The 27,296-nt window shown below is 48.8% G+C and overlaps 1 protein-coding gene across 1 annotated transcript; it reads left to right on the top strand.

The window, feature by feature from the left end:
• The first annotated feature begins 23,540 nt into the window (after positions 1-23,540).
• LOC125547904 lies at positions 23,541-27,157 on the top strand. The gene is made up of 3 exons (XM_048711641.1): positions 23,541-24,177; positions 24,297-24,890; positions 24,972-27,157. Exons 1-3 carry the CDS (start codon positions 23,746-23,748, stop codon positions 27,066-27,068), a joined length of 3,123 nt encoding a protein of 1,040 aa, XP_048567598.1. The 5' UTR covers positions 23,541-23,745; the 3' UTR covers positions 27,069-27,157.
• Positions 27,158-27,296: the final 139 nt, after the last annotated feature.

The following is a 27,296-nucleotide window of genomic DNA, read 5'->3' as shown; positions in this document are numbered from 1 at the left end:
GTCGTGATCCAAATCACCGATGATCCTAGTGCCGAACGGACGGCACCTCCGCGTTAAACACACGTACAGCCCGGTGACGTCTCCTACGCCTTGATCCAACAAGGGGATAAGGAGAGATTGGGGAAGACTCCATCCAGCAGCAGCACGACGGCATGGTGGTGAAGGAGGAGCGTGGTAATCCTGCAGGGCTTCGCCAAGCACCGCGGGAGAAGAGGAGGACTTGGGAGAGGGGGAGGGCTGCACCAGAACTTGGGTGCGGCTGCCCTCCCACCCCCCACATATATATAGGGGCAAGGGAGAGGGGGCCCGGCCCCCCCAGATCCAATCTGAGGAGGGGGCGGCGGCCAAGGGGGGTTGCCTTGCCCCCCAAGGCAAGGGGGCGCCCCCCCTTTAGGGTTCCCCCAAACCCTAGGCGCATGGGCCCTAGGGGGGAGGCGCCCAGCCCACTAAGGGGCTGGTCCCTCTCCACATACAGCCCATAGGGCCCTCCGGGGCAGGTGGACTCTCCCGGTGGACCCCCTCCGGTGGTCCCGATACAATACCGGTAACCCCCGAATTATTCCGGTGACCGTATGATGACTTCCCATATATAAATCTTTACCTCCGGACCATTCTGGAACTCCTCGTGACGTCCGGGATCTCATCCGGGACTCCGAACAACATTCGGTAACCACGTACATCTATTCCCTATAACCCTAGCGTCATCGAACCTTAAGTGTGTAGACCCTACGGGCTCGGGAGTCATGCAGACATGGCCGAGACAACTCTCCGGTCAATAACCAACAGCGGGATCTGGATACCCATGTTGGCTCCCACATGCTCCACGATGATCTCATCGGATGAACCACGATGTCAAGGATTCAATCAATCCCGTATACAATTCCCTTTGTCTAGCGGTATAGTACTTGCCCGAGATTCGATCGTCGGTATCCCGATACCTTGTTCAATCTCGTTACCGGCAAGTCTCTTTACTCGTTTCGTAACACATCATCCCGTGATCAACTCCTTGGTCACATTGTGCACATTATGATGATGTCCTACCGAGTGGGCCCAGAGATACCTCTCCGTTTACACGGAGTGACAAATCCCAGTCTCGATTCGTGCCAACCCAACAGACACTTTCGGAGATACCTGTAGTGTACCTTTATAGCCACCCAGTTACGTTGTGACGTTTGGCACACCCAAAGCACTCCTACGGTATCCGGGAGTTGCATAATCTCATGGTCTAAGGAAATGATACTTGACGTTAGAAAAGCTTTAGCATACGAACTACACGATCTTGTGCTAGGCTTAGGATTGGGTCTTGTCCATCACATCATTCTCCTAATGATGTGATCCCGTTATCAACGACATCCAATGTCCATGGTCAGGAAACTGTAACCATCTATTGATCAACGAGCTAGTCAACTAGAGGCCTACTAGGGACATGGTGTTGTCTATGTATCCACACATGTATCTGAGTTTCCTATCAATACAATTCTAGCATGGATAATAAACGATTATCATGAACAATGAAATATAATATAATAATAACCAATTTATTATTGCCTCTAGGGCATATTTCCAACAGTTTCGGCTACTTAGGGACGAGTCTCCATCATCTTGGTATCTCCATCAAGATCACCGCCACTCATCATCGACACGGACGGTAACCTCCATATCATCTTGGTATCGTGGTATCCCTCCATTGTATATTCCCTTGCCATTGCATTGTTAAGCTCTAGCCCATTTTGCGTTACTTGCCTATCAAGACTAGCCATTTGAGTATTGCCGACAATGTTACTTGTGCACATTAGTGCTCATCGAGCTACACCTTCCATTGCATACATACCATATCATATTGGTATCATCATATCATCTCTTGTGCCTCAAGTTTGTTCCCGCAAATATACAATTGCTATCTTGGTTTGTGCATTCCACATTGTGGCCATATACAAAAAGAGGAATAAGCTTTTAAGCAAAGAAAAAGACAGAAACAAAAGAGCTTGTAAGCAGGTGCCATAGCATCATACCACATTGCACATAAGATTGTCATATCCAATCATCTTGGATCATACCACCGGAACATCATAAACATAGCATACTTGGGATAGAAACATACATTTTGCATATCGTAGGTTGTGCACAAGTGTCATATCCGCCTATAGAGCAATCGTGCTAGCGTCTCTCTTGAGTTGTGCAACACGAGCGTTTTCCGTGGATTCCACATTTTGTGCTCATCCTTGGTTGCACGACCCCATTTATCTAACCGTGTGTGTATTTCCGTGTGCCATTCATTGCTATTGGTCTACTTGTCTCACTTGCAAATTTGTGAATCTCTTTCAACATTATTGACTCTTGCTAACATTTTGCATCAAATTTTTGTGCCACTATCCTCACCGAGCTCCACCATAAGCCTTATTTGTGTAGGTGTGAGAAACCGACAAGAATTGGTACCAATTGTGCTATTTCCTTGTCCACATTGGATTGATCATTGATCCACTTTAAAATTCGGTCAAGGTACATTTGGTATTCGTTCTTCTCTTTCTACCACTCACATTTTTCTCTTGCAGTGATGGATAGGCAAGGCATTTCATCTCCGGTCTTTCACAACAACGACGGTGTGAACAACTACATCACCAAAGCGTCAATCTTCGACCTACAACGACAAATGCAAGGCGCACAATCAAGATTGCGAGAGCGCATCGAGAACCTCTCCATCGACATTCGTCACTCCTAAGCAAGGAAAAGGAACTACATCGACAACAAGCTTTTCGCGCACAAGGAGGAGCAAGATGCAAGGATGGAGGAGATTCAGACCTTGTTGATCAACCGTTCTTCCCCTTCATCATCCTAAAGGCGGCGATGTTCAAGTCACAAGTCTTCAGAGCGCAACAATGATGCAAGCGCAAGTCGTCCACATCCACATCTCCATGGCGACCACCATCACATTCGTGATCCACATCGTCATGAAGGGCAAGTCACCTCCAAGCATCATGTGCACGACGACAACGAACGCCATCGAGCTCAAGCACAACAACGACACCATCATCATGAAGATGCTCGCCAAGCGCAAATGCACAAGTCCCAACAAGCCCTACTTCACGCCAAGGCCAACATTCATGAGCATAAGAGAAGACCGCGAGATGAGCACCACCAAGACGAAGCTACGACTACCACCACCACTTCGGCATCTTCGCCAAGTGTTCTCAAGGCATCCTCGCCTTTGGACGTACGGCATCTTCGCCTACTTCCCACGAGTATGCCTACAACGACTTCATCAAGTCCAAGGCGACCACCTACAAGTGAGGGCAACACTTCCATCTTCGGAAGCACCCCAAGGAAGATGGCCGAGCATGGGAATTTCCCTTCGGTCATGGAAACGAGCTACGAGGTGCCACATCATATGGGCCTCCTACAACAAGACGGCGACAAGACGGTCGAGTTTCGACTATCCCCTTCGACCACAGCGATGAGCACAAACCTCTTCAACAACATGAAGACGGCGCCCATATTGGACTCATACTCCGAGTCAAGCTACGAGACTGCACCTGAGACCTTATCTTTGGTCTTACAGGAGAGTGATGATGTGCCATCTTCGGCCTTCATCCACGGCTATGACTACGACATGATTGAGCATGGAGACATTTGCACCTACATCTCTCCGACACAGACATGTGACGAGATGCCCCAATTACCATGTGAGGAGAGCCACCACCACATGAGTGACAAGAGTGACTCCACCCTACATGACATTGAGAGCATTTCCTATGAGAGGATGAGTGTGACCACCACTAGCCCCACACTTGAGAGCATGCCACACATCCTATGTGAGGTTGAGAGCCATTTGTGTGACTCCACCAACCATATGAGTGAGAGCATCATACCGGGAGTGAGTGATCCACAACACTTAGTGAGTGAGGTAGTTGACACGGCATGTGAGGCCATGATGTCTACTACACAACCTTATTCTTGTAGATGTTGTTGGGACTCCAAGTGCAGAGGTTTGTAGGACAGTAGCAAATTTCCCTCAAGTGGATGACCTAAGGTTTATCAATCCGTAGGAGGCGTAGGATGAAGATGGTCTCTCTCAAGCAACCCTGCAACCAAATAACAAAGAGTCTCTTGTGTCCCCAACACACCCAATACAATGGTAAATTGTATAGGTGCACTAGTTCGGCGAAGAGATGGTGATACAAGTGGTATATGAATAGTAGATAGAAGGTATTTGTAACCTGAAATTATAAAAACAGCAAGGTAACTAATGATAAAAGTGAGCGTAAACGGTATTGCAATGCTAGGAAACAAGGCCTAGGGTTCATACTTTCACTAGTGCAAGTCCTCTCAACAATAATAACATAATTGGATCATATAACTATCCCTCAACATGCAACAAAGAGTCACTCCAAAGTCACTAATAGCGGAGAACAAACGAAGAGATTATGGTAGGGTACGAAACCACCTCAAAGTTATTCTTTCCAATCAATCCGTTGGGCTATTCCTATAAGTGTCACAAACAGCCCTAGAGTTCGTACTAGAATAACACCTTAAGATACAAATCAATCAAAACCCTAATGTCACCTAGATACTCCAATGTCACCTCAAGTATCCGTGGGGTATGATTATACGATATGCATCACACAATCTCAGATTCATCTATTCAACCAACACAAAGGACCTCAAAGAGTGCCCCAAAGTTCTACCGGAGAATCACGACGAAAACGTGTGCCAACCCCTATGCATAGGTTCATGGGCGGAACCCGCAAGTTGATCACCAAAACATACATCAAGTGAATCACGTGATATCCCATTGTCACCACAGATACACACGGCAAGAAATACATCAAGTGTTCTCAAATCTTTAAAGACTCAATCCGATAAGATTACTTCAAAGGGGAAACTCAATTCATTACAAGAGAGAAGAGGGGGAGGAGAAACATAAGATCCAACTATAATAGCAAAGCTCGCGATACATCAAGATCGTGCCAAATCAAGAACACGAGAGAGAGAGAGAGATCAAACACGTAGCTACTGGTACATACCCTCAGCCCTGAGGGAGAACTACTCCCTCCTCGTCATGGAGAGCACCGGGATGATGAAGATGGCCACCGGAGAAGGATTGCCCCCTCCGGCAGGGTGCCGGAACGGGTCTAGATTGGCTTTCGGTGGCTACGGAGGCTTCTGGCGGCAGAACTCCCGATCTATTGTGCTCCCGGATGTTTTTAGGGTATATGGAGATATATAGGCGGAAGAAGTACGTCAGGGGGGCCACGAGGGGCTCATGAGGGTGGAGGGCGCGCCCAGGGGGGTGGGCGCGCCCCCCTTCCTCGTGACCTCCTCGTAGGTTCCCCGACGTGCACTCCAAGTCTTCTGGGCTTCTTTCCTTCCAAAAATGAGTTCCGTGAAGTTTCAGGTCAATTGGACTCCATTTGATTTTCCTTTTCTTCGAAACCCTAAAACAGGGTAAAAACAGAAACTGGCACTGGGCTCTGGGTTAATAGGTTAGTCCCAAAAATGATATAGAAGTGTATAATAAAGCCCATAAACATTCAAAACAGTAGGTAATATAGCATGGAGCAATCAAAAATTATAGATACGTTGGAGACGTATCAGGCCACTATGATTTCTAACGACCTAACCTCTACTCCGATTGTGTTTTCTTCTTTGGTGCTAGGTCTCCTACATGACGACACGCCTATCCCCGATGAGTCCATACCTCCAATGGAGACGATGATGGCCATGGTGGATGATGATGCACTCCCCACATGGTTTCATCAAGATAAAGATGACCACGACTCGGTCTTCGACACCTCACCTACAACACATGAGCGATGCTCCAACGGTAACATAGGTGACGGTACTTCTCTTGTCCCACTAGTGGACTATCTCACCAATGATTGCTTGCATGATGTTGATCCACCTATTCCCATGCTTCATGCTAGTGCGACTTCTTCATGTCATGACTTACCTATCTATGATGAATATGATGATGAGCATGTTGATTTGCCTAGTTGTGATGCCATGCTACATAGGATATCATGTGAAAATTCTATTGGTCACATCATGTTTGATAATCCTTTAAACTTGTCATATGCTATGAGTGAGATCTCCCATATCGCATCATTTCAATCTCAACATAGTAGCTATGCATGCCCCATTCAAATAAATCCCATTTGCACTTATGGCATAGATGACGAGATGATGGTCATTGGCTTTTGTTTTTCATGTGATGATATTGCCATGCTTCATTTACATAATTTGCGCAATTCATCTAATATGCCATGCCATGATCACATTGTTCCAAATATGCATTGTTTTGGATGTCAGTATTCTCCATGTGATGTTTCCATTAATGCTCATGAGGAGACCCCCATAGTTTCCTCATACATATTAGGAGATTTTGATGCATTCTATACTTTGCATGATTCTCATAATTGCTTACACCATATGCATTCCACGCATAACAATGCTCTACATATTTCTCATGATGCATTGCCCAATTTGAGTCTCCATTATGCTATACATCATAACAAACCTATCATGATGGATGACATGTTTCTATATCACGCATCTCATTTATTCGAGCATTGGATATTTTGTGCTAACCAACACAAGCACATGCGCATCATGATGGATGATGTGTACATCTACCACGCACACACAATTTTCCCTTTGTCTTTGTTTTGTGTAGGTACTCCCGTATACTCGTCAACCTCTCAATCCCAAGAGTTGACGAAACGAGCTCTTGAGAGCAAAGATGACTTGGGATCCCGTGGACTATCCTTACCACCGTTCCTTTTGCGCAACGACTACGGGCATCTCTCTCACTTGGCCCTCACACGGCTATGGGCTATATACCGCTTGTTGCTTCATGCTCATTTTCCCGTGTTCACTTTGCATGCTATGCTTACTTCTATGCCTTTGCCATGCAATTGTGACCCTTGCGTTCATCTACCCATGCTTCACCATTATGCTACTCCTATGTGTGTATTTGCATGCTTGGTGGAGATCCGTGTTGCTATTGCCATGTGTTATCATGTGCCTCATGCTATTGATGCTATTTTGCTCATATCCTCCTTTGATGTTTGTGCTATGTCATGTGAATTATTCATGCACACTATTTGCACCCATGACATGCTTGCTATGTTTCCCTCTAGTATGTTGCATCTTTGCACTACTAGCTCACACCACTTGATTGCTATGATTGCTTGCTTTGTTGCATCACCCATGTTCCATTATTACTTGCTTTCTTGGGTTGATGACGCATATGTTCATGCCTCTCACATGATATATTTTGTTCATTGTTGCTCGCCTCCAATTGTTGCATCTATGCTTATTGATTGTGGAGACTTGGACACCTTACTTGTGATGCATGCTTGCTTGATTATGCCTATTCTAATTGGTTGTTCTCGCATCATATGCCTCCATACTATGAAATGCTCCCTTGTCCTTTCTTATGATGAGCATGATGCATATACTTGTTGGGTATCTTACCACACGAATGATAGGTTTTGCACTACCGCTAACCTCATTTGTTTTCCGAGTGTTTGTCATGTTCTTTCATTTTGAAGGATTCACAAGGTGGTACCATCACGAGACAACTTGGTCATGTGAAGGCGTACACGATGTGCGATACCAACATTTTTGACATTCTCATAAAGGTGAACTCCTTCCCTTTGAGCCATCCTCAAATATGCATATTGGATGGGTCACTCTTTCATTGTGTTGTCTCCTTCTTGTTGTCTACATGATACATCTCGCGAACGGAGGAGCGACATGGGATATTGGCTCTATGGACCTTCACATTGAGGAGCGCTCGGACTTATTGGATGCACCTTCGAACCGCCACTCATGCCACGACATCGAGCATTGGTACACCAACACCTCCATATTTGTTGATTGTGCTCACACATGTCATGCTCGATGGACATCTCACACACATGACAAATTTGCATCTTATGCATGGATTGACTCATATTATGATTGCCATGTTGCATCTTGTATTCCCATGTCATCCATGATGTATTAGCTTGTGCATTTCTTTAGCAAATTTGTTGTGATCTTTCTTGATGGCATATTCATACATCATGATCTTATTGCCTACCATCAATTGCATGACCACATCACATTGAGCACCCATTACCATATTCATGCTATTGATAAACCGTCTCACTATGACATCATTTTGCACTGTGGTTGCATTGATCATATTTTTGCTTTTGCTCCCATGAATGTTGTGCATACATTTCCATATCTTTTGGATAAGCTTCATGCACCTTGTCATGATCAATATTGTCGCATGGACACATGTTTACTTGATGGACACTTTGTGCGTGTGTAACGCCCCAGATGTAACTTTTCCAATTTGTACTCCAACTCTTGCCGTCTCCGGCGTTAAGTTATATTTATTTCTCGGGTTCGGGTCTTTGTCTCCGTGTGTTGTTTTCGTTTTCATGCACCTCATATCATGTCATCATGTGCATTGCATTTGCATACGTGTTCATCTCATGCATTCGAGCATTTTTCCCGTTGTCCGTTTTGCATTCCAGCGCTTCGTTCTCCTCCGGTGGTCAATTCTAGCGTTCTTTCATGTGTGGGGATTAAACATTTCCGGATTGGACCGAGACTTGTCATGCGGCCTTGGTTTACTACCGGTAGACCGCCTGTCAAGTTTCGTATCAATTGGACTTCGTTTGATACTCCAACGGTTAACCGAGGGACCGAAAAGGCCTCGTATGTGTTGCAGCCCAACACCCCTCAAATTTGGCCCAAAACCCACCAAATTTTGCTCCATCATCTAGAGCGTTCGATCACGATCGCGTGGCCGAAAACCGCACCTCATTTGGACTCTCCTAGCTCCACTTATGCCTATAAATAGACCCCTCCATTTTCGGATCTTCTCCCCCTCTCGAAACCCTAAAATATCCCGCCGCCGACGGACACGTCCGCCCCCACCGACGGACACATCCGCCGCCGCAGCCCGTCCACCCGCAAGCCGCCATGTGGCATGCCTGCCCGCCGCCGCCACCGAAGCCCGCTCGGCCTGGGGAGAGCCCCCGAGGCCCGAGCCGCCGCCGCCCAACGCCCGCGCGCCCGCCGCCCTTCGTCTTCGCGCGGCCCCGCCGCCATCCTCACCGGCGGCCACCGCCCCGCCGTGTCGCTCCACGCCGGCCACCGCCCGGCGTCCTCCGGAGCTCGCCGCCGTGCGCCCCGCCGCGGGAGCCGGACCCCGCCGCCGTCTACGCCAACCCCGGCTCCGGCCTCCTCCTCTCCTTCCCCGGCGAAGCCCCCTACTCCGGCCACCACGACCACCTCGCCGGCGACCTCGGAATCCGTGCCATGAACAGTGCTACTACAGTGTTCTGAGATCCAGATCTGAGATCCGGTTGACTTTCTCCTCCCGAAACCCTAATTTTTGAGCATACTTTGACCTGCCGTAACTTTGCATCCGTAGCTCTGATTTGGGCATATAGTATATCAAAATGTTCGTATCGACGAGTACATCATTTCATTACATTGCATCATTTTCATTTGAGTTCATTTTGATGCCCGAAAAGATTCTAGAAGGAGCCTTCGTGAGTTAATTGTCAGATCTGCTAGTTCATCTTAGACTTTTGTCATTTTTGCCATGATTATTGTGTGCATGATATGCCTGTGAGTCCTTCATATGTTTTGTTAAGAATTTTGTCTTCTTTCTAGAGGTGTAACCCATGCATTTTTAGGATGTGTGTGGTGACTTGTGCAAGCTTGCAAAGAGAGGCACCCGGGAAATCTGTTTTCAGAGACTTAGTAGTTTTCACCAAGTCTGGGATTATTTAGTTCATGATGCCATATGTTCAGCTTATTTCCTAGTGATCCGTGCCTCTTTTGAGGATGATCAGTAAAGGAGTTTTGTTAAGCATGTTATGCTCTATCCATCCATGTCTTTGTTTGAAATTATGGAGCACCCTAGCTTGAGTCAATCGAGCTCTACTTTTGCTTCGTTGTGAATCTGAGCAGATCGTCAACTAGTTTGCGATTTTGCCGGCGTTATTGTAGGTGATCCGCGCATGCTATGCCATTGTTCTTGCCATGCCTAGCTTGATTTTGTGCCTTGTTTATGGATGTATACTTGCCTTGCCATGACTTGCACCGTAGTGAGTGCATCGAGCTCGTTTACAAGCCTTCGTGAGTTATATTTCAGCATGTCTCAGTTTTCACTAAGTCTGAAAACTGATTGTGTTTTAGCTATGTTCGTGTGCCCGTTAGTATACTTTGTGAACCCTTTTGGCCCCAGGTCACTTTGGGTCTTTTGTTAAGCTTGTTGAGTAGCTCCATGCCATGTTCTTACTTGTCTTAATAAGGTCATGTAACATGTTGTTTTGCTGCTCCGAAGAGGGCTTCGTGATCTGAAATTTCAGACAAGTGTTAATTTCACTCAGTCTGGAATCTGTTTTGCATTTGCGTTTTTGCCATGCTTGTTTGAACCTCTTAATGGATGAATCGGCCGTGGCTCAGTGCTAGTCTTTTGTTAAGCATCTTGTGTTCATCCCTGCCATGTATTTTGTTGTCATGTTTGGTGGTTGTAGCATGTTTGTTGCATTGCATTTAGATGCCTACTTGCTGTAAATCGCATACCGGTGTCATTCTTAAAACGCTTGCCATTTCCAAACCGTAACTCCGATTCCGATGATCTTTATATCGTTTTCAAGCGATTTCATCTCATCTTTCCAGTGGCACCCTTGGAATTCAAATTTGAGGCCAGGTTCATGCATTTCCTGTCATATCTTGCATTTTGCATTCTGCATCGCATCGCGCATAGCATATCATCATTTCATCATATTGCTTGGTCTTGCACGTGGTTGATTGTATCCTTGTTGCTTGTTTGTCTTGTTTGGGTAGAGCCGGGAGACGAGTTCGCTACCGAGGAGCCCGTTGAGTTTGCTTGTGAGGATCCAGCCAACTCTGACAACTGTGCAGGCAAGATGATCATACCCTCGAAATCACTACTATCTTTGCTATGCTAGTTTGCTCGCTCTTGCTATGCCAATGCTCCGATGACTACCTTTTGCTTGTCAGCCTCCCAATTGCTATGTTGAAACTCTAAGCCACCTTGTCCTATCAAACCGTTGATTGGCTATGTTACCGCTTTGCTCAGCCCCTCTTATAGCGTTGCTAGTTGCAGGTGAAGATTGGAGGCCGTTCCTTGTTGGAACATCTTTTATTTACTTGTTGGGATATCATTATATTGCTATGTTATCTTAATGCATCTATATACTTGGTAAAGGGTGGAAGGCTCGGCCTCTCGCCTAGTGTTTTGTTCCATTCTTGTCGCCCTAGTTTCCGTCATATCGACGTTATGTTCCCGGATTTTTGCGTTCCTTACGCGGTTGGGTTATAATAGGAACCCCTTGATATTTCGCCTTGATTAAAGCTTTTCCAGCAATGCCCAACATTGATTTTACCTTTTGCCACCTAGCCTTTTCTTTTCCTTGGGTTCTGCAGACTCAAGGGTCATCTTATTTTAACCCCCCAGGGCCAGTGCTCCCTCTGAGTGTTGGTCCGAACCGGGCAGCCTGCGAGGCCACCTCGGGGAAACTTGAGGGTTGGTTTTACTCGTAGCTTGACCTATCTGAGTGTGCCCTGAGAACGAGATATGTGCAGATCCTATCGGGATTTGTCGGCACATTCGGGCGGTGTTGCTGGTCTTGTTTTAACCTGTCGAAGTGTCTTGAGTTACCGAGATACCGAGCCTGATCGGAACGTCTTGGAAGGAGGTCTATTCCTTCGATGACCGTGAGAGCTTATCATGGGCTAAGTTGGGACTCCCCTGCAGGGATTGAACTTTCGAAAGCTGTGCCCGCGGTTATGGGCAGATGGGAATTTGTTAATGTCCGGTTGTAGATAACTTGAACCTTAACTATTTAAAATGAGTCAACTGAGTGTGTTACCGTGATGGCCTCTTCTCGGCGGAGTCCGGGAAGTGGACACGGTGTTGGAGTTATGCTTGCGCAGGTTGTTCCTCTAGTTTCTCGCTCGTGCTTTGCCTCCTCTTCTCGCTCTCTTTTGCGAATAAGATAGCCACCATATATGCTAGTCGCTTGCTGCAGCTCCACATATATTTGCCTTACCCTTCCTATAAGCTTAAATAGTCTTGATCGCGAGGGTGCGAGATTGCTGAGTCCCTGTGGCTCACAGATACTATAACTCCAGATGCAGGTCCAGGTGATTCCGCTCCAGGTGACGAGTACGAGCTCAAGTGGGAGTTCGACGAGGACTCTCAGCGTTATTATGTTTCCTTTCCCGACAATCAGTAGTGGTGCCCAGTTGGGGGTGATTGGGACTGTGTCGCATGTTGGGTTTTTTCTTCTATTTTGGCGCCGTAGTCGGGCCATGAGTGTTTGGATGATGTATGTTATTTATGTACTCTGATGTGACGTGGCGAGTGTAAGCCAACTATGTTCTCCCCTTTATTATTCACATTACATGGGATGTTGTGAAGATTGCCTAACTTGCGACAGATGCCTTCAATGCGATTATGTCTCTAAGTCGTGCCTCGACACGTGGGAGCTATAGTCGCATCGAGGGTGTTACAGCGTGCTAACCAATGTATTTCCAAGTGTACTTCGTGTTTGCTCATTTTGCATGCACCACATACCGGAGACACCTTGGAGTACTTGGATTGCGCCATGCCTTCAACTCCGTCCAACTACAAGTCCGTCCACGACAATCGTTTCCATGGTGATGAGGATCACGGTCCGAGGTCGGATCTTCCCCAAGGGGGGGGGAGATGATGCGGAGCATCCCACGTTCATCCCCATGTACACTCTGACTACTCTCCAAGCCCCAAGAGGACATATAACGAGACCTCGAACATGCGCCATTGGACACAAGGTGAACTCGCTCCTCTCCAAACTTTCTACTTTGTACATGTGAGACATGGCTACTACCTCCAACGTGTGTGCTATGCATGATCAGGTACTTAGAGGAAAGCCACGGAGCCACCACATACAACGGTCGAGCTAGTGAGGACGCCAAGTACAAGGACCAAGAGAAGAAGCTGCCAGAAATCTACAGCCACCGGACGACCGGTCTGGACCGGACGTCCGACGCCTAGAGACTTCACTAGCCAGCCCAAGTCCCAGCCAGTGAGACCTACGGCGGTCGGACGACCGACGCTGACCGGACGTCCGACATCCTCCAGCGCCCGGACGGCCGGCCCCGTCCGGAAATCCGACGATGGCTTTCCCGAGCCAAAACGCTGGACGTCCGACAAGTACCGGACGACCGGACCCTCGCGAGCCACCAGACGTCCGGTACTCGTCGGACGTCCGATGCCTGTCTGTGCACAATGTATCGGGCCGAGCCCATGTATCCCTTCGCCCTCACTTACCCCTTCGTGGCCCTAGACTATATATACTCCTCCACCTCCACCATTTGAGGGTTAGCATTGGTTTAGCTCATATTTAGAGATAGAGCATTGCTCATCCACATCGGATCTACTCCACGAGAGAGACCGCGGCCCCTCTTCGGAGAAGATCCCTTTGGATTCAAGACCTCCTTGCGGAGAAGATCATCAAGACCCCCTCTTGGGCGGCCCCATCAAGACCTCCTCACGGAGAAGACCGTTACCTCTTGTGTCGTCCGTTGTTGATCGTGGATCTTGTATCTCCCTTTGTGTTCATGGATCTAGCGCATGTGTGATCATTCTTGTTGGTTTTAGTGCTTCTCTCGTGTTTCCCCTTGTGATTCCCCTCGTTTTCCCCTCGTGTTCTTCGTGTTCTTCGTGGGATCCGCTCCTTTCGTGAAAGATCGGCCACATAGGGTTCTACCCTACATCACCCGTCCAGCGCCATTCTGGTCTGGCGGGCGTGTGGGCGTCGGGCGACGCGAGGGTGAGCTGCGGACTGGTAGGGTCGTGGCCATGATCGTAGACCACGGTGGCACGCTAGCAGCGGTGGTTGCCGGCCAGATCGGCTCGGATCTGGCCCATGGCCGCCGACGGGCGGCTCGATGTTGGCCTTCGGGGTCCTGGTGTGGATGTGGGCTGCCACGGCGTGGTGGTGGCTCACGGCGGTGGCTCAGGCCGTTCCACAGCGGCGGCTGGTCTTCTCCGGCGTCGGCCTGTTGGTGGGCGGCTCATGAGGTGGCAGGTTGGTTGCGGCGGCGATTGGCTTGTTTCGGCGTCTGCTCGCTCGCAGGCGGCCTGTGTCGGCCTTTGATTCCTCTCCTCGTCGTTCGGCCGCTACTTTCATCGAAGGGCTGTCCTTCTCCCAACCGCGGTCCATTGCTCGTCTCGCGACCGGTGTGGCAGGACCGATCTTGTCTCGCGCATGGTGTAGCAGGACCGAACTCATCTCACGCACGGTGCAGCAGGACCGACCTCATCTCGCACACAATGCCGCTGGACCGAGCTTGTCTCGCGCCCGATGCAACAGGACAGGTCGATGGAGGCCAGTTTTGGCCGGCATATTGGGTCTCGGCGCTGGGGGCTGCCCAGGGGTGTGAAAGGCGGGACCTTTCCGCTCGTCTTTTTGGTTGGGGCAGTGGCGAATCTCGAGTGAGGTGGTGTCAAGGTCTTGGATGCTAAGGCGGCGACCTTGGTGGTGGTAGCACGATGCTCATGGGCAGAGCTCATTGCTTGGTGCTACCCGGAGGCCATGGCCGTGTGTGCGGCGTGGTTGCTGGGGTGTGGCGTTTGATGGCGGTGAGTGTTGGCCGGGGTGAAAACTTGCTTTATCTTTGGGCGGACCGGCGACGACGAAACTCGTTCCCTTCTTGAAGGTGTCGTCGCGGAAAACTCTGATCCTCGGATCGGGCGATGGTGGCGCTTTGGTGTCATATCCTTCCTGAAGGCGCCGCCTTGAGGCCCACTGTTCGTCATATGCGGCTTCGTCTCTTTGTGGTGGCGTGGTCCCGTTGAGACCCTGGTTGCTCTTGTAGGGCTAGGGATGTTGTTGCTGCGATCAGCGCTTATGTATCTTGCTTTGGGTGTGTGCGTGTGGTATGGTGGCGTGCGTCTGTATCAGGTTGCCGTGGATCTTTGCTTTATATATAAAATGGCGCGAAAGCCTTTTTCGGACATCTTGCCTCAACTTTTGCTTAATTTCCTGAGACCGCTTGCAAAGAGCAGGCTTAAACAAAGGGTGTAATAGCCACACGGTAGGTAGGCGATTAGTGGGCTAATCGTGGGCAGCCAAATATATGCTGTATTAGTCTGTTAGGACTGACTCGTTTGTCTAATCAAGCAGCTGGCAAAGGTCCTGCTTGAATTAATAGAATGTGATAGTTATGTACAAAGAGACATGGTGCGCATGCTGTGGTGCCACCTCTTACTCTTATAAAAAAAAAGGAGGGGGGGGGGGGGGGGGGGGGGGGTAACCCCTAAGTAATCTTACTCTAGGTTCAACTCCTTCTATCCAACCAGCTTGCATTTGTAAGGGTTGTCTGACTACATACGATGCTTACCTAAACCTGGCTCCCCATCAACCGCTTTATAATTCCTTGTCCATCCGCTTCACAAACCGAGGCTAAGCATTATGAGCATCAACCACTAAACACACACACACACACACACACACACACACACAAGCAAGCAAGAAGAGAGCAATGGCGGAGAGGTTCGCGATTGGGCTAGCCAAGACGGCGGTGGAGGGGACGCTGGTCGCTATGAGGACGGCCATCGCGGAAGAGCTGAGGCTCAAGGTGCAAGTTCAGCAAGACCTGGTGTTCATCACGGGCGAGTTCCAAATGATGCGGTCGTTCCTCAAGGAGGCGAACATAGAGCGTGCCAAGAATGAAGTGGTGCGGACATGGGTGAGGCAGCTCCGTGAGCTTGCCTTCGACGTGGAGGACTGCGCCGAGCTCATCATCAGCCTCAGCGCAACCAAGCCGTGTGCTTGTATATGGAGCTGGCGCCTGGGCCGGCATTATTTCCCCATGCTACGGCTACTTCCCTTGGATGAGGCAATAGCCAATATACAGGAGCTCAAAGCCAGGGTGGTGGATGTAAGCCAAAGATGCACCCGCTACAACCTCCTCAGCAACTTCGATGACGCCCCTGGCTCCAAGCTGGAGGCCACCACCCCCTATACATTGGCAGCAGCGGCAACATTCCAAGACCTAATGGAGGTGTGGAAGACCATGGGAAAGTTTGGCGATCACATCACCGACGATCTGAAAAGGTTGATTGATTGCCAAGGCAGTGAGCTCCAAGTGATCTCACTTTGGCGAAAATGTTATACGGAACCATGGTTCAGCCGAACCTACGCTCGACACCATTGATCTCTGAACACTTTTCATAAGGATCCGTGTATGATTGATTAAAAAATGCATGATGGGAGCTGTTTGCATGTTAAACAATGCATGACGCGGATCCACATGTAGCAGGATGTTGAATCGTACGGTGTCGACCATAGGTTCGGCTGAACCATGGTCCAGAATCACACCTCTCTCACTTTGGCCAAGTCCTCAAGTTGATGTTGTTGGGGAACATGGGTGCATGAGTATTCTGAAGAAGGCGTATGATGACCCAGAAATCTACCAAGAATTCAAGAACCGTGCCTGGGTAAAGTTGAGTACACATCATCCTTTCAACCCGGTAAAGTTTCTCAACGACTTGTTGACTCAGTTTAGTACATCTCACCATCACCACCACCATGAGGACATATCCGAGCTCATGCTGCAAGTCAATAAGCACAGGTATCTCATCGTCCTAGAGGAAGAGTTATCCAGTGTTGCAGACTGGAATGCCATCAGAAAGTGTCTCCCGGACGGCAAAAAGGGCAGCCGGATTGTTGTCTCCACCAAGCATTTGAAAATTGCAATTGTCTGCACGCGGGTCCCCTACCAAGTTTCCCAACTTATACACTTGTCTCATGACGGAGGTCTTTATGCCTTTTTCCCAAAGGTACATATAAACTGCAATACACAATTTATGTGTAATTTTTTATTGGTTATGTAGAGCAATTAGTCACCACTAGCTATATGATTGCTCTACTAACGTGCAGTTAATTTTGTGATACAGAATCATAATCTTAATTTGAGGAAGAATCTAGCTAATAACAACTTTAGTTCGATAGACACTGAGAAAATATTAGTACATTATTTTTTATTACTTTCCACTTTCACTGTTCAATGTATTTGCATACCAACTTACATCATTACTTTCCCCAGCTTTTATCCAGTTAATTAAGATGTTTTTTTAGAATTTAGTATTTAATCATGGAAAACATATGTCTACTCTATGAGAGGAACTTTAAGATATCAGGTCGCCCTATTCCAAATGTTCATTTTAATCCAAGAGCTGGTACCTAGTTATAGATTGAGCATTACTTGTGACCTAGGATTTAATATGCCACCCATAATAATTATTAAATATGTATTATTAGCTTATATATTTAGACACTTGGTGCTGAAGGAACGACATGATATACTATTAACAATATAAAACTGTATCTACTTGTTGGCTACTAGACCGCAAATATATCTGAGAAAAAATGGCACTGTGGTCCGACCAACATTTGCTCAAACTTTCAAGTTTGTTCAAAGTTTTAAGAATATACTTAAAAGTAGGCCTCAGAATACCCTTTAGTTTTCATGGTTGTACAGAAGGCAGTCTTTCTTATAACAATTGCCAGAAAACTACGCGCCTGTAAGTCACATACTCATTGCATGGTAGGGCTGCAATAGGAAATGATGTTAGTAGATTTCCAGCATAGGCGGAGATACGTTATGGCCTGTAGAGCCCATGGCCCCGCAGCCTTGATAAAAAGAGGATGCATTACTTAAGCGGTGCTTACATTACATCCCCCCCCCCTAGTGATTGAGGTAGATATTGGTACTACTCCTACTCCTACTACATAAACATCAATATAACTCCAGGTTAACGTTATCATGCACAAAAGGCCGGAGGTCCAGCGCGTACTCTAATCTTCCCTACGCTAAAGCTCGATTATCAATGGAAGGGGGGAAAAAATCTGAAAGCATCTGTGATATATAGCATTTGAAGTTTCCAATGATAATTTTTTAATATATCACTCATAATACGTTGGTCACCCACTCTCAGATACGCGAAAAAAAGATCCCTGAGCCCCCGCGCCGCTCCCTCCCCGGGGCGACACGGGCGGCGACCCCCGCTCTCCCGCAGCCTCCCCTCACCATCCCCTCTCCTCCTCGCCGTCGCTGGTGGCCTCCGGCAGGCAAAGCCTGCGCGGAGCCGTCGGCGGCGGGGTGCTCTCTGGCTGTTGCTCACTCGGGAGGAGGGGATCTCGCGTGTGGGTGGCGGCTATCCAGCGTTCGGCTCCGGGGCAGCGTCCTTGCTCGCGGTGGAGGCGGTCTTCGGCGTGCGGCGCGGCGTCTGGTCGCGGTGGTGGGCGCACCGTCGCGGTGCGCGAGGTCGCGGTCGTCGGGCCTGTTCGGTCCCGATCCGATCTGGGATCCGCGGGCGGCGGCTGGCGCGGACGGTGGAGGGAGGCTCGGCTCCTCTGTTGCGCGTCTTGGAGGCCTCCTGCAGCGTCTTCTCCGGCTAGGTGCCGTGGTGGTTCAGGCTGGGGCTTCGGCCGGTCGGCTGCCGATCTGGTAGCTCGTCCGGTGAGTTGGGGTGAGGTGGTGGCCCTCCCTCCTTGCCCGGGGCTCTTCTGTGGCGTTGCAGCAACAGTGGGTTGCTGGATCTGGCTTGTTTCGGCCGTGTTCGGCTCGTTGGCGTCTAGCCGGCGGCGAGGATTGTGATGGCTTCTGCTTGGTCATGGCGCGATGGTTCGTGGGAGGTGTGCGGGTCAGCGGAGGTGCTATGCGTGGGGGTGTGGGTGTGGGTGTTGCTCCGGGCGAAAAAGCTTGCCGCGCTCTTGCCGGCCGATGGCGTCGGTGTCTGTGGGCGTCGTTTCACCTTCTTGGAGGCGCGCCGTGGAGTCCACCCTTCACGCACCCTTGGATCCAGTTCTTCGGGCGAAAGCCTAAGACCCAGTCAGGTCGGGCGACGGCGTCGCATCGTTCGCTTCCCTCTTTGGGGCGTCGCCTGGAAGAACTTTGGATCTCGTTTGCACGCTCCATGGGTTGGTCATGGTGGTGCGGCCTGCTCAGGACCGAGGGTGGTGTGTTCTTCTTCAGGTGTTTCTCTTGTTGTCCTACATGTGGTCTCTGGCGTGCTCTATGCATGCTCATGCCCCATGCTCTGTTGAGGCGAGCCTCAGGCTCTTGGTCTCGTTGTGACGCCCGGGTAATCATGCTACAAGTAATTCCACGCTAATGATGCCACGTCACCTCGGTTACTGTTATTAATCTCGTGATGGTTCAAAAACGGTTCGAATTCAAATTTAAAATCAAGTCAAACAATTAAAGTTTTCAAAAGTCAAAACTAAAATGTTCTTAATGTGACAAATAAATCATGGATATTATTGGTGGAGTAACAACATCTTTATAAAATATTTAAATACCCTTAAGTGATTAAAACAACATCAAAACAATTAGTTATACTCCTAATATATTTTACCAAATACTAAACTATTTTTATTCTGAGGTAAAACTTCTTAGAACAGTGGATTAATTTGACACACTATTTTTGGAGCTGTTTTCATATTTTACTAAACCAAAAATATAGTGCAACTAAAATAAAAGAGAAATGAATAAAAGGTAAAACAAAAAAACAAAAGAAAGAGGAAACCCCCTTGGCCAACTGGGCCGAACGGCCCAACTGGCCGCCGAACCAGGCTACCCGACCGGCCCACCCCACCCCTGCTTAACCCCCCACTCCCACCGAACCCTAGCCCATATCCCCCACTCTCCCCCCCGCTCGGTCCACTCCCTCCCGATCCGATCTGGATCGGGATCCCGTTGACGCCGCCGCCGACCCCCGCGGCCACTACGTCGGAGCTGCCACCGTCGCCCTCCGCCTCGACCCTCCCCCCCCGCCGGACCGCTTCATCCTCGTCTTCCCCTCGCCCCTCTCCCCCTGCGTGCCCGTCGCCGCCTGGACCGCGCCGGCGCCAGGAGCTCCCCCACCGGCCTGCTTCCCCGTCGCAAGTCGTCTCCGTCCTTCCCCCCCGACAACCGCTGCCCTAGACCCTACGTCTCCGGTGAGGCTACGGCCTCCGCGACCCTCCTCTCTCTCCCCCTCGCTCGCTCACCGCGTCGTCCGCGCTCCGGCACGCCCACGCCTCGCCGGCGCCCGCGCGGCCACAGCCGCAGTCCCGCCACTGCCCACTGCCCGCGCCCACGACCGCACGCCCGCGCCCCGCCCCACTTCTGCTGCTCGTCCGCCGAACCGCCGCCGGAGGCACTCGCTGGCGCACCGGCACACGCGCCCCACCTCTGTCCCCGTTGGCCGCGGCCACGCTCGCCGGTGCCCGCTCTCGCGCGCTCCGTCCCAGGACTCCTCTCCGTTGCGGTGGCCGCCGGCGCTGCTGCCCCCACCTACCGCGGCCGTCGCCGCCGGCTATGGCCCACGCTGGTCGCGCCCGCTCCGGCCCCGAACCGGCCTCGCCTCGCTATCGGGCAGGGGTGCGGCTTCGCCCGCACCAACCTGCCCGTATGCCCGTTAAGGGCCTTGGCCCTATGACAAGTGGGGCCCACGCCCCAGAACGTTTTAATTAAAAAAAAGAAGAAGAAAAGAATTTAAAAAATATAATAATAATAATAATTAATTAAGGAATTAATTAAGTTAATTAATTATAATTAGATTAACCTAATCACTAATTAACCTAATTAACTGTTAGTTAATTAAAACAGAGTATGACGAACGGGACCCACCTGTCAGGTTGACCAAGCCAACTACTGACGTCATGCTGACGTCATGATGCGTCAGCAGACACTATTCTGGATAGTGTTGATTAAATTAAATAAATAAATCCTAAAAATGATTTAAATCTTTTAAAATTAATATAAAATAAACCGTAGCTCGGATGGAAAAACTTTGTACATGAAAGTTGCTCAGAACGACGAGACGAATTCGGATACGCAACCCGTTCGTCCGCCGCGCATCCCTAGCATAGCAAACACGCAACTTCCCCCCTCCGGTTCATCTGTCCGAAAACGCGAAACACCGGGGATACTTCCCGGATGTTTCCCCCCTTCACCGGTATCTCCTCATACCGCGATAGGGCACCCCTAGCACCGCTACTTGTCTTGTCATGCATCGCTATGCATCTGTTTGATTAAATATTTATTGTTTCTCCCCCCTCTTCTCTCGCTAGACACCGAGACCGACGCCGCTGCTACCCAGTACGACTACGGAGTTGACGACCCCTCTCTCTTGCCAGAGCAACCAGGCAAGCCCCCCCTTTGATCACCAGATATCGCCTACTCTTCTCTATACTGCTTGCATTAGAGTAGCGTAGCATGTTACTGCTTCCCGTTAATCCTATACTGATGCATAGCCTGTCCTTGCTACTACTGTTGTTACCTTTACCTGCAATCCTATTGCTTAGTATAGGATGCTAGTTTATCATTAGTGGCCCTACATCCTTGTCCGTCTGTCATGCTATACTATCAGGCCGTGATCACTCGGGAGTTGATCACGGGTATATACTATATACTTTATACATGATACATGTGGTGACTAAAGACGGGTCGGCTTGAGGAGCACCCGCGAGTGGAGTTTTGAGGCGGAGCGGCAGGGCAGGTTCCGACCACCTAGGAGAGAGGTGGGCCTGGCCCTGGTCGGCGTTCGCGGATACTTAACACGCTTAACGAGATCTGGGTATTTGATCTGAGTCTGGCCATTTGGTCTATACGCACTAACCATCTACGCGGGAGTAGTTATGGGTATCCCGGCGTCGTGGTATCAGCCGAAGCCTTCGTGACGTCAGCGACTGAGTGGCGCGCGCCGGATTGGACTGGAAGGCCACTAGGCTAGGTCTGCTTTCGGCCGCGTTTGCAATGTGCAGGTGTGCTAAGGGCGATGGGCCCAGACCCCTGGGCGCTTAGGTTTAGACCGGCGTGCTGACCTCTCTGTTGGTCTAGGTGGGGCTGCGACGTGTTGATCTTCCGAGGCCGGGCATGACCCAGGAAAGTGTGTCCGGCCAAATGGGATCGAGCGTGTTGGGGTATGTGGTGCACCCCTGCAGGGAAGTTAATCTATTCGAATAGCCGTGATCTTCGGTAACAGGACGATTTGGAGTTGTACCTTGACCTTATGACAACTAGAACCGGATACTTAATAAAACACACCCTTCCAAGTGCCAGATACAACCGGTGATCGCTCTCTCACAGGGCGACGAGGGGAGGATCATCGGTTAGGGTTATGCTATGCGATGCTACTTGGAGGACTTCAGTCTACTCTCTTCTACATGCTGCAAGACGGAGGCTGCCAGAAGCATAGTCATTGAAAGGACTAGATATCCCCCTCTTATTCCGACATTCTGCAGTTCAGTCCACCTATGATAGCCTTATTCCAGTTGATACCAATGCATACATATGTAGTGTGGCTCCTTGCTTGCGAGTACTTTGGATGAGTACTCACGGTTGCTTTCTCCCTCCTTTCCCCCTTTCCTTCTTCCTGGTTGTCGCAACCAGATGTTGGAGCCCAGGATCCAGACGCCACCGTCGACGACGACTCCTACTACACCGGAGGTGCCTACTACTACGTGATGCCCGCTGACGATGACCAGGAGTAGTTAGGAGGATCCCAGGCAGGAGGCCTGCGCCTCTTTCGATCTGTATCCCAGTTTGTGCTAGCCTTCTTAAGGCAAACTTGTTTAACTTATGTCTGTACTCAGATATTGTTGCTTCCGCTGACTCGTCTATGATCGAGCTCTTGTATTCGAGCCCTCGAGGACCCTGGCTTGTAATATGATGCTTGTATGACTTATTTTATTTGTAGAGTTGTGTTGTGATATCTTCCCATGAGTCTCTGATCTTGATCGTACACGTTTGTGTGTATGATTAGTGTACGATTAAATCGGGGGCGTCACACTCGTCTTGGTTCATCTTTGCTTAATGACGATGCAATGACGCCTCCCCGACTTGCTAATCGTCTTGAACTTCCGTGGCGGAGCGCTCAGTCAAGGTTCGTGTTAAGCTTTGGCACTCGTGGATTGTGGATGCTCCTCCGTTGTGCTGTGGGGTTTTATACGCATGCCGGTGCGGTGCGTTAGACTGTTTGTAGAGTCTTGGTAGTGTGATCCCTCGATGCACCCCTCGTCTACCTGGTCCTGTTAGTATGCTAGTTAGGTCTTGCCTTATGTTGGGCGTCCTGTTCCTCTCCTTTTCTTGTAACACTCATTACTTGTCTGGTTTTCGGCTCGGTTTTCCTCATAAACGGGGTCAATTTGTTAATGTTTTGGATCCGGTTTTCCTTATAAACTGGATCACTCTCCTGGCATTGTGGCCACTTTGAGCAATATATTTAGATGGAGGGACTCCTCCCCCGGTGATTCGCAAAAAATAATACGTTGGTCAATTTATCAATCTAGGGATATGTGTGAGCCTTACAAACCGAAAAGGAGGTAGTAATTGGTTAAGCAAGTATATATACAAGTACTAGTTTAGTGGTTTGGCAATAGCTTTGTTTAAAAAACTGTTTTGGGCTCGACTATGTGCTAGGTTTGCTTTTAGTTTACAACAAAGGGTTATTTAATTTATTCCACCATCTCGCCCTTATTAATTAGGATATTTAATGACACGTTAATTAAATAGGCGATCAATTTGCATCAGTTTAATAAAACTATTTCATTGCTGCAGGACTGTTGGCATCGACATGGCTTGGGCGAATTAATTTGGCGATTAAGAAGACATGGTGGTGTTATCTCATTGTTAGAACAGGATTTGTATTTCGATGACAGAAGCCAGTTCATGAGTCAATTGGCCAACGACACCCTGAATAAGTTGAGAGTACTCAATGGAGTGAAATTTGAATACAGCTACTGGAATATCCATACACACGGATTCGCCGGTCAGCAAAATACGCAGGTTGATGCCTTGGCCATGGACATACTTTTGGAATCTAGGCCAAAAGATGACCAAGGTAATGCATTTGTAGAGCTCATGCAGATGAAACCCGAGGCTATAACAAAAGAATGTCTAAAGTTTCTGACTGAAAATGATCACCTCCTCTTTATTGATGAGATGGAGTCCAACGCAGAATGGGACTCGATTAAAAAACACCTGTTATGTGAGTCTACTAGAGCTTATATCGTTGTTCTTACAAGAAGTAAAAATGTGGCCACATATTGTGTATATCATAAAGAATATCAGCTGCTCAGCCTCAGAGATCTGATGATCAAGGTATGCACGTATCATACTACTATGTGTAATTACAATAATAATTAATTAATGCTTCTATGTGATTCTACGAGAAGCCAATTAATTATGTATCCTCTCTGTACATGCATGCATACTTGCAGGGTTCTGACCGTTGTGGATGTTCAGATGGAGGAGACAACAGAAAGGAAGATGGTGAATTTGAACTTGATAACTTTGTTGGGCGTAGTGATGAGATGGACTTTTTTTATCGCCGTAGTCCTGACGTGAAGTTGTTGTGTGTGTGGGGGATTGCTGGTGTTGGGAAATCAGCTATCGTCAGAGAGAGTTTCCACGGCAAAGTGATAACAGGCGGACACTACATAATGCACAGCTGGGTGGATGTACCCCATCCTTTCGATTTGACGGACTTATGCCGGAGATTGCTTTTGAATTTTTATCCGGATAATCTTGAGGCAAAGGAAACTGCATTAATTAGTATGATGGAAGGAAAAGACCCAATTCAAGGGTGCTGTAAAATCCTCCGTCAAAACAATTGTCTCGTTGTTATTGATGGTCTGCAGTCGAAGCATGACTGGGACTTGATAAAAAAAGCTTTGTTTTCCCAGCCTGTTAGAGGAAGAACCGTTGTCATTACACGTGAAGAAAGCATCGCCACATATTGTACTAATAAAAAGGATGAAATTCTCAATGTCAAAGGTCTAAAAGATGATTTGGCCCTTAATCTCTTCAAGAAGGTAGGCAACTCGAGTGCATGCATATTCCTCTCCTCCCTCCCTGCACACTGATTAAGCTGACATATTCTATCCAAACTGCAGATTAATCTCAAAGCCGAGAAACTGTCTCAATCTTTCCCTGAGGTAGTAGAACCAATTTTAAAGCATATCATGTCCAAGTGTGGTGGGCTTCCAGAAGTAATAGTTGCTGCAGGAAAAATTGCCATCCCATACTCAGAGAGAATTAGTTCCTTGGAGCTTTTCAATGCTGAATTGATGGAAATATTGGAGAACTCGTTAAGCTTTCCTAGATTAAAGGGTATCTTTTGTTGGATGCAATCCTATTTTGATGCCTGCTCAGATGAACTCAAGCCATGTATCTTCTATATGTCAGTATTCCCTATGGACCAAAGCATTAGGCAAAGGCGTTTGCTCAGGCGGTGGATTGCAGAGGGTTACTCCTCTTGTGGTGGTGGTGGTGCTGCAGAGAAGGGAGAAAAGCTCTTCTCCGAACTCATGAAATTGAGCATATTATATCTGGATCAGCGGACATCATCAACGACAAAAAGCTGGATGGTCAATGGCTTCTTCCGTGAATACATCAAGTCACGGCCAATGGAAGATAATCTTGTGTTTGCACTAGAGGGGGGTTGCAGCCCCAGCTCGCGACTCACGGGACAACACCTCACCATAAGCAGCTGTTGGGACAGGGATGAGATTGTGTTCAATAGCATGGACTTGTCACGGCTACGGTCTTTGACAGTGTTTGGGAAGTGGGTGCCATTCCTCGTCTCGGACAAGATGAAGGTGCTTCGAGTGCTTGATCTAGAGGGTACTAGTAGGACATCAGATGGTACTGCTAGTGTAACAGATGATGTTCTGGAGAAGATCGTGAAGCAGTTTCGTCGCCTCAAGTTCATGTCCCTGCGTGGATGCATGGAAGTCACTCGTCTCCCTGATTCATTGGGTGCCATGACTCAGCTGGAGACTTTGGATGCCAGGCACACCTCCATAGTCGAGCTGCCACCTGCTATCATCACCAAGCTACACAAGCTTCAGTACATTCGTGCTGGCACCACCAAAGCAAGACGACTACAAGCAGCAACAAGAGCAGCAGCAGCAATGCCACCACCACCACCACCACCACCACCAACAACAACAACAACACAAGAAGAAGACATCCATAGTGGAAGGAGCTCCTTTGTAGGAGTCAAAGCAGCAGCAGCATTAGGTGTGGTCCAACGAGCATCATCTAGAATTACTGGAGCATTGAAGAATAGGGTGCATGCTTTGGTGGAATCCAGCAGCAGCAGTAGCTGGTGGGAGTCGAAGAAACAGCGCAGGCGTCGCGTTCGTGTTGCTGCAAATGGTGACGGTGTTGAGATTGTTCGTGCCGCCGCCGAGGGGATTGGGAAGCTGACGGAGTTGCATACACTCGGTGTTGTGAATATTGCAGGTGGGAAAGACAGTCTCCTACTCCTCAAGGAGCTCGAGAATCTTACCCAGCTGCGCAAGCTCGGGTTGACCGGCATCAACAGTAAAAACTGGAAGGGGTTGTGCGATGCCATCTCCGGTCACCTCCCTCATCTCGAGTCCTTGTCACTGCAACTACTGGTGCTGCAGGAGAATGCCGGCAGCTATGAGTTTGCTTGTTTTGACCGCATCTCCGTGCTGCCCAAGACCCTGAAGCGCCTTAAGGTACTGTACACTAGTAGTCGTAACAGTGTTGCATGCATAAGGCAAACATGGACCAGGCTTCCCGATCCCGTATGTTTCCAACATGAGTGGAGGGTATCAACTGGAGAGGACATAGGCATGTTATTTAGCCGGGATATGTTACGAAGCTCTGACCGCCCTCATGTCCAGCCGGTAGAGGAGCTTCTCACATTTGGTCATGTGCCTACACCTGATGGTTCTGAGTGGAGACCTGTCGAGCACCTCAGGTTTGACTGCCACGGCATCCGCTCAAGGGTAACTTTTGGACGGGCAACTTTTTTCTCGGTTGAGACGCTCAACATTAACTGCTGCAGATCTTGTGGTGGATCGTCGTGCTTGTGGATTGACGGGCTAAGGTACCTACATGGACTCAAGGAAATCTGTGTAACGGGAGAGTACAGCAGCAGCTTCGCGCAAGACTTGCGCAGGCAACTTGACAAGCATGCAAACCATCCTGAACTGAAGATGTTAAACTCCTCGTAGAGATCAGTAGTAGCAGAGTGATGTATGTTTGTTTGTTACTATACTTGTGTATGTCGCAATAAATTAGCTACAGTACTGTTTGTTGCAAATTCTTTTTTTATAGTGATGGTTTTCCGTTTCACAAATCCAAAAAAAAGCATTGGGTGTGTGCTTCTCCTGTGGTTACTTGCTTTCCCACCCACTGTCGCACCTATATGGCCCAGTTCTTTTTAGCTTTTGATTCTCCAG

This window comes from Triticum urartu, chromosome 3, assembly GCF_003073215.2.
Source record: "Triticum urartu cultivar G1812 chromosome 3, Tu2.1, whole genome shotgun sequence".
NCBI classification, from domain to species: domain Eukaryota; kingdom Viridiplantae; phylum Streptophyta; class Magnoliopsida; order Poales; family Poaceae; genus Triticum; species Triticum urartu.
This window is presented reverse-complemented; position numbering and strand designations above follow the sequence as displayed.